Raw genomic sequence first — 8,452 nt, forward strand, 5'->3', positions numbered from 1 at the left:
GAGCCGCTTTTTCCTCTGTATTGCCATTTTTGGCATATCTTTAAAAGCTCTGATAAGGTTACATGATGCCTGGAGTACCTATGTCAAGAACAGAAACGAAAGGACTGAGCGAAAGAGAACGACAACGACAAAACAGAATACCAGTAATAGCTCATACTTGGCACACAAATTCTTTCCTTGGGCACTAAACCGTTATTTTTACGGATGCGTATTTTTAAAAGGTGGTTTAATCGGTTCTTCCTTTTTTCAGGAATGAAAATCGAATTTTTATTGTCAACTGGAATTAAATAACAATTATCTGTACTCTCTTGGGAGGATACCTAAACTTCGAGCCAGGATTCGAGCTAGGATCCGACCCAGGATTCCAGCTAGGATTCGAGCTAAGATAAGCTTTCTCGGCTATTTATTCTCGAATCTCTCGGTTAGGTTAGGTCTCAAATCGGTGAGGTTAGGTCTATTTAGGTTGGTTCTAGTCTAGTTAGGTCTAGTTAGGGTTAGGGTAGATCTCGGTTAGGTTAGGTTAGGTTAGGTCTCGGTTAGGTCTCGAATCCTGGCTCGGATCCTAGCTCGGATCCTGGCTCGAATCCTGGTTCGGATCCTGGCTTTATTCTTAGTTTATCTCCTCTTTTGGACATAAAGAAAAAGCTGATTTGTTTGTCTTCCTCTAAAATTCGAGCGAACAAGGGCTTTTTTAATCCGTTTGCCCAACTGGTTTTCGTTGTGCCTCGACAGTGACAAGAAAATTTTGCCCTTATGTTATAAACACGTATTTGCAATGCGTTCTCGTAAAATTAGGAGGAAATCTCAATAGCTTGTGTTTTCAGAAGTTTGTTTAAAGCACCCAAATGTTATTTAAGTGTTCGAGCAGATCGTGTTCGAAGTTCGTCCTTTCTTGGTTGCATTGCCGTAGTTTGCCGATTCTTGTACCAAGCCAACCTGGCGAGTTTCTGTGAAATACATCAAAATGTGAATGATCTTGTTTTCAGAGATAAAGTACATCAGTAAAACTCTTCTTTGACCTTGAACTGACAAAGTTGTTTTTATCGCTTCTAATTTTAACATGACTCCTATTCGCTGGCTATTGACAGTTGACTCTGAAATGGCTTTTTTTCCTTTTCAACTCGCTCGCTGAGGTCGTGCTTAATGCTTGTTTTCTTTTAAAACTCATTCGGTTCAAGAAAAAAATATTGCCAAACTGGTGAATTGCAAAGTAAATTTCACTGGAAAAACAGATGTTGCACTCGTCACTTCGTGATTCATGCGATATTCATTGCACGGTAAATTTTACGCTAAAAAGCGTAAAATTTACCGTGCAATGAATTTTTCTATAGAAGAAAGCAAAGAAAATGATTTAATTATTAAAGGGGCAACCGGAAACATTTTCACAAACCGTACAGGCAGTAAGAATAAATGACCAGGGAGCTCCGCTTTTAGGCTTGGCTAAATCTATATATTATCTGGATGGGTGACCTAAAACATATAGCCCTTCGTAAAACAGAAGCATTGGACCGAAAATACTATTAACGCTAACAAATGCGAACTCAGCAAGGTACAGATTTTGTTAGCTTGAATCGAAAGTGACATCGACGGAATTCAGCGGGCGCTGTGATGTTGCCGCGGCATGTTTACTCGCCAAACAGTGAAGCATCTGTGTCAAATGATAGCAAGATACCGGGTTTTCGTAAGTTTCTTTTTCTGTCAAGTGTTATAAAGTTTGACAATAAATAAGCGAATTCAAAGCAAAGATCACAATCGCCCAACTCTTGAGGTTGACCATTGTTTCTGCAAAGTCAAAATTTACTCTCCAAGACGAGATTATTTATCACCAGGTAATTCCATCATTTTAGAAATAGCAGCTACTTTATTATTCATCGGCGTCACATTTTTTTGCTGATTTTGGGGCTCATTTTGTTGAAACTCAAGCACGCTTCCAACGGACCTGTTTATTTTCGTGAACTAAAAATATCCTGCCTATCACATTTCAACCTTAAGCTCGAAAATTCAATACACAACATGATATTATAATTCACAAAGGCAGAAAATATCACAGAATCCTTTTCCAGCGAAACATTATTGAAACAAACAACATACTTGCTCTTAGAGGCAAAAACCTCTTTCCATTCACATTGCGTGTACTCAATCGTGTCAAATCACCACGTACGCAACAAGTTCAAACCCTTTCCTGAAGAACCTTCTCCTTGAATAATGATGCACAAAATAGTCGACAAGCTTTCTTTCAAATAATTCTTGACTGTCACATTTCCAATTATTTTTTTACTGAAGACTGTGCAGAGTTGATCACAGATCCACTTAAGGTGTTCGATTCGTTCTCTGTCTTTGTTGAACCCAGATAATTTCCCATTTGGTTTCAGTGTTGTACATAAACGTAAAACTACACTCGTGAAAAAATGATTGGAAATACAGCTCACTTTAATTTCGGCTCGACGGGCGATAGATTGTTGTCGAAGTCCATCACTCGTCGCTTTTACGATTCCAGGTATTTGTTTTCACCGCCTGCCTAGTTTATCCAACTGACTTTCCATTATTGAGCTCCATTACATGACTTTCGACGCCATTGCAGGTTAAGTTTATCATTCTACTGTGTCCACCAGAGAAATCTACGCATTTCCACTACCCACTCGATCCTAAGAAAATACGAGCAGAAGGCTATTTGCGCAAAGACACCACTTAGCAGGGGAGTGACAGGCAAGATTTTTACCGACACGGAAAAAAAACACCCAACAAATGCCACCCACTTTCCGACTGGGATTGCCATATGACAACCCAGTAAAAATAAAAAAAATAAAACGAACAAATCCCACCCACTTTCCGACTGGGATTGCCATACTGGCAACCCAGTAAAAAGACCCTTGTCACCTATGTTAGGCAATTTGAACACACGGCACAGCTCTTTATAAAGGATTTGTTAATAATCTTATGCCTGTTGGAGAAATATTAGACTTTTATTACAGCGTTTTTTTTTTAATTTTTAAAATTTTAATTTTTTTTTTTATTAATTTGCAATATTATTTACAGTACAAACTACTTACAATATTAAAACTGACGACGGCACTGATAACGTTTTCAGAAATAAGAGTATCAGCAACGCGCTTCACAGTCACAGTACTTACAAAACTAACACTAAATACTATCCCCGGTGGTTAAATTTCAGCAAAGGTGATCACCTCACACACATACATTATTTTGGGTATCTTGTCGCATATGAGAGCTCCCTGTGCTGTTACACCATCATCTAGCCTGCGAACAGGCTCTTTTGTAGCCCCGAGTGGATTGGGGGCGGGCCTGATTATCCAGCTGTTATATCACACTGACTAGTGCATAAAGGAAACGTCAGCCTGCCAATTTCAAACAATCGCGGTAACTTTCATATCCACGAGTAACGACAGTGACACTTTGATTAAGAAAACGAGACTGTCGAAAGCTAATATTTACTTCCGTTGTTAAATTCAAACCTGACTCAAAAGTGTAAGTACATGAGATAGATTTGGGTTTGATAATTGTTTGGCGTGTAAGGACGAGGCCAGGAGAATCACCAAAACTGGATTTTTTTGTTAAATTCCAAGAAAAAGGGAACGAAAAAGCAAATCATAATCGAGCATGCGGGAAGAAAGCAAGCTTCTGAGGTAAGCCGGGCTCATGCCATATATGAGGGCTGATAAGTACACCAATTCGTTCAATTCGTTATGATATGGATATTTTAGATTCTTTTTATTGTGCTTGAAATTTGATGGGATAAATTGAAAGCAAAGGCCTGAGTGTTATTTATGAAACACCACAGTGCAACATCGCCATGTTCGCGGTAAACTGAAATGACTACCCTATAAAGGAAAATCAAAAACGCTAACGTTTCGGACAATAACCCCTCGTAAGAGCGAATCTTAGGTCAGAATGTGTCCAGGCAAACAGTAAAAATCTTGATTAACTTTCAGTACGTTGTCTCTGATGCGTCGGTTTCGACTCAAATCGGTCCAACCTTGGTTGTTACAGGAAGTCTACCTGGATGATGGACATTATTTCAGTGACAAAAGAGGGCTCTGTGGAGAATCTGGAGTATTAAATTTGTCTTTTTAGAGGAAGGTTTCGGCCAACTTTCTGTTTGCCTGACAAACCTCTTAGAAAGACTGAAGAGGACTATATCATTTGCAAATTTGTAACTTCAAAATTCAAACTGGAGTACTGTTAAGAGAGAGAAAACATTTCGCTTTCCCACTGATGTGGTCGATTCAGGGACTCGCCACCATACGGTGCTTTCGGTTTATTAAACTTTGTTTCCTCCTTGAAACTAAAAGTAAAGATATTCTCGAGATCAAGGAATCGAAACATCGAAAGTAATTATTGGATTCAAACAGGAGAACTTGACAAAGGTAAAATTTGAGGCAGAAAAACATTTCCGGGAGCATGAAGCTTCCCTCGGAGGCTCTGATTTTAGTTCGATCCACAAGATTCTCTGTGTTCCAGCGAATTAGTGAAGATTAACTTAAAGGCCACAGAGGATTACAACTATAATGTGGACTCAGAGCAATGCGGTGTTAGCTTCGTTAGATTCGGCATCTTATTGTATTTTAACGTCTTCTATGATCTATTGCTAAATAGACCGATCGGAATCAATTTTTTATCAAATAAAAAAAACCAGAAGGCTAAAATACTGTGCAAACAGAGGCATGCTTTGTCATTCTAATTCAACGGAAGCATGGAACTTGCAATTGGTTTCGCGGCTTCCTCGCGTGACCATTATTTTCAGTATAGCTTATTAACGTTAACGATGACAAATCTTTCTTTTCTATTCTTTCTGTATACCGGTCGATCTTTTAACTTATCCGTGCACATTATATACAGCTAATGGTATAAACTCCTGTATGTTCCAGTGTCTAAACAGAAAACCCAGCAGTTTACCTAGATGCTACATACATTTTAATACGTGTCATGTAATTTGTAGTTTGCTGTATTATTTTGATTTGTAACGTACTGAAAAAGAAAAGTACCTTCTTGTTGTAACCTGATGTAAAGAAAATGAAATGTGAATAAATTATTTTATAATGGCAATGAAAATTAGCAAAATGAGTACGTGGGTTTGATATTTGGCATATATTGTAAAATTTGTGGCTGTGCGTTAAGAAATTACCGTACTAATTGGCTATTTTATTCAAAAGTGGACTGTTGCTAATCTAGCGTTCAGTTTGCAACAGTTTAGAAAGCAATTTTGAACATCAGAGAACTTCACTTAACTCGAAAACGCTTTAACTAATTCGAATCTGGAATTTAAAAAGGTGTCAACACAATTTTTACGCATATTTCGAGACCTGAGAGCTCTAAGACTTCTTTCTGGCCAGCATAAATTGGACCGCTGAAGAAGACGAGCTTGCAAAGGACGAATTCTCGTCTATATTTAACCATATCCAGGTAGGCGTCATTGTGCCATTTTCTGCAAGCACTAAGCTCTCTGTTTTTTTGAAAACTTCGATAAAATCTTATTAATGATGCATGCATATTTTTTAGACAGAACATGACGTTCATCAGTACTGTAATGTTTTTTTTTCCAGTCTGCAGGTGCAAGGATTAATTGTAGAATGACTGTAGACACATCCATCTGTGGAGACTAAACATTTTCAGTGGCTTGATGGTAGACAAAAATGCCCTCTTTATCAAATGCTTTCCGGATCTTCAATTTCTCAAAATCTGGAGATAATTGCTCTAGCGATCCTGAACCCTACGTACCCCTATCGGTTGAAATTTTTACTGCGTCAGTGATAGTAGTTTTAGCCCTGATTGGCGCACTCATTGTCGTGGTTAATAGTCTTGTAATCTCTATGGTCTACAAAAAGAAAACTTTGAGGTCGTTTACGAACTTGTTTCTCGGTTCGTTAGCGCTCTCCGATCTCGTGACTGGCTTGATGGGAGTTCCTCTTCTGTTGGTGTGTATGAACATGATAAGAGCAGACATATGCATATCTTCCGTCATTTTATTTCGATTCACCGGTATTTCGTCAGTTTGTCATGTTCTTCTCATTGCCTCTGATCGTTATTTCGCGATAGTACATCCATATAGGCGCGCGTCACACATGACAAAAAGGCGCGCAATCTGTGCTATCTGCTTGGTTTGGGTGTTTGCGTGTTTATCCTCCGCCATTCAATTATCATGGGATAACTTAAACTTTGGCGACGCTTCAGAATTTGAAGAGTCCGTCGATATCAACATTGGGTACAGTATAATCTGCCTAGTGCTTTTCTTCCTTGTTCCTCTACTGCTGATGTGCTTCATCTATGGACGTATATTCTACATCTCCTTTAAGATTGCCAAAAATGATCGCCATCTGCAAGACGCCCTGCATCGGGGATCTCGTGCCGTTCATCGTGAGTGGCGAGGCCGAAGTGTGTTGGTGATAATGGTTGTAATTTTTGCGGGCTGTTGGCTACCATTTTTCTTGGCTATGTTGAATGATCATTCCAACGAAACAGATCCAACTCCTTCTCTTATTTGGGTTCAGCGTTTGCTTTCTGTTCTTGGCTTTATTCCTCCACTGACAAATCCGCTGTTATGCACGTTGGCCAAGAAAGATTTCCGACAAGTTTTACGAGGGATGATCTTCAAATACAAATGCCGTCAAAAATACCGGGAAAGGGCACACGATCCTCTTCATCACTACGCTGCGCATAGCTCGCAAAGCGAGTCAATAATTAAAACGACGACACTATGACAAATGGACTGTGATTCTGCTGGGTGCCTGAAGCACAGCGGAAACCAGCGTTTATTCAATATGAAAGACAAGTTATACTAAAAAATACAAGTAATCATCAGAGTATCATTGCAATTAAATATGACAAACAACGAAAATATACAACAGACTAAAAATATACTAAAACTGATACAAGAATTCGTCAAAGATTAATACAATAGCTTAGAATCATCGAAAAAATGACAGACTAAAAATTTGTCCATGAAAACACTGGACGGCAAACCGACAAAAGCCAAAAGCAAAAAAACCCAAGATGTAAAGTATAAGTTACAACACAAAGGAAAATAACACAAAAGAAAGCGGAAAGAAAATTTACACTGCAATAATACGTCACCCGCTACGAAAAAACCAGTGGTAAAAAACCTATCGGGCCAAAAAACCCACTTAAAAACGTAGTCCTCGATCGAAATGCGACGCATCACTAACTCCGAGGATTTTTGTTTTAATATATAGCATCAAAGTTAGGCTACAAGACGAACGGCTGTCCGGAAAGCGAGAGAACTTCAAAAACCAAATCATTTGGATTAGTAAAGGTACAAATTTGCATTCACTCGACAAAATTGCCAAACAGTTCTAAGACTTACTCTTATAGTAGAAAGAGAGATCATTGACATGATAAATATGCTTCGAACCGTAATGAAAACGCTTTTTAACTACACTTTGTTACGTTGGAAAGCATTTATTCCTTGTTCTGAAATGTGACTCCACAGTTCTGGTGTGAGACTTTTTAAAAACAATACTTGAATTGGCTATACATGGCTCTTATTGATGGTTTGCCTTTGACATCACGATGGCCATGTTGGTTGCTGTACAGAACAATGCAGTAAAATGTCTTTTGGGAATTTGAAGGTATTATTGTGCAAAACTTGTGGTGCCATTTTCTATTGTTTTGTACACCAACATGGCCGCCTCATCACCTGGACGCAAACCAAGAATAGGCGCTAGTGGAAAAAACACTTGCTAAGCCTACTTTCCTCATGTGCCAGATATAAGGTAAACGTCTGGGGCACGTGCACTACACGATCGGAGAATTTTTAATGTTTCTACTTTCTCGTCCGTCACGACGCCTGCGACATTGACAACAGGGACTTTAAGATCTACGACGTCGACGTAGAAGACAAAATCACCTAGAAATACAAGTTCTAGATTTTCTAGTTCTAGTTGGGGTGCAGGGATGGCGCAGTGGTGAGAGCACTCGCCTCCAACGAATGTAGCGCGGGTTCGATTGCCAGACTCGACGTCATGTGTGGGTTGAGTTTGTTGGTTCTCTACTCTGCACCGAGAGGCTTTTCCCCGGGTACTCCGGTTTTCACCTCTCCTCAAAAACCAAGATTTGACGTGATTTTCTTCCATTGTTAATTTTTAGTTTACAGTGTCCCCAATAAGTGCTCCAGCGCTAAAAGACTAGACACTTAAATAAAGTTCCCTTTCTCCAGCATAAATGTTTCTAGTTCACGTCAAAAAAATCCCGAAAAAGTATTGTAAATAGCCAGCAAACTCAAGTCAACGACGGGGGATCAACCCGGCGACTGAAAAATGTCATTTCGTTACCATGAAATTAACGCGAGTCAGGAGCTAATAACCAATAACCAGGCGCCTATTTAACAATTTATTAACAAGGGATACGGGTCAATAGCCCTTGAGGGCGAAGGGTCTAATTGTTTTAGTATCACCCAACTAGTCGGACAGAAAAGGCA

General features: G+C 39.2%; 1 protein-coding gene across 2 annotated transcripts; it reads left to right on the forward strand.

The window, feature by feature from the left end:
- The first annotated feature begins 3,488 nt into the window (after positions 1-3,488).
- On the forward strand, positions 3,489-7,878 carry LOC138003331 (beta-2 adrenergic receptor-like). Of its 2 annotated transcripts, none has more exons than XR_011123501.1 (2): positions 3,489-3,644; positions 3,951-4,594. XR_011123501.1 is itself a non-coding variant. In XM_068849337.1 (2 exons), the coding sequence occupies exon 2, from the start codon at positions 5,652-5,654 to the stop codon at positions 6,714-6,716; it is 1,065 nt and encodes a 354-aa protein (XP_068705438.1). In that variant the 5' UTR covers positions 3,489-3,644; positions 5,562-5,651; the 3' UTR covers positions 6,717-7,878. The 2 variants fall into 2 exon arrangements, 1 of the variants encoding a protein (XP_068705438.1); XM_068849337.1 differs by lacking the exon at positions 3,951-4,594 and adding an exon at positions 5,562-7,878.
- Positions 7,879-8,452: the final 574 nt, after the last annotated feature.

This window comes from Montipora foliosa, chromosome 1 (assembly GCF_036669935.1).
Source record: "Montipora foliosa isolate CH-2021 chromosome 1, ASM3666993v2, whole genome shotgun sequence".
Lineage (NCBI taxonomy): Eukaryota > Metazoa > Cnidaria > Anthozoa > Scleractinia > Acroporidae > Montipora > Montipora foliosa.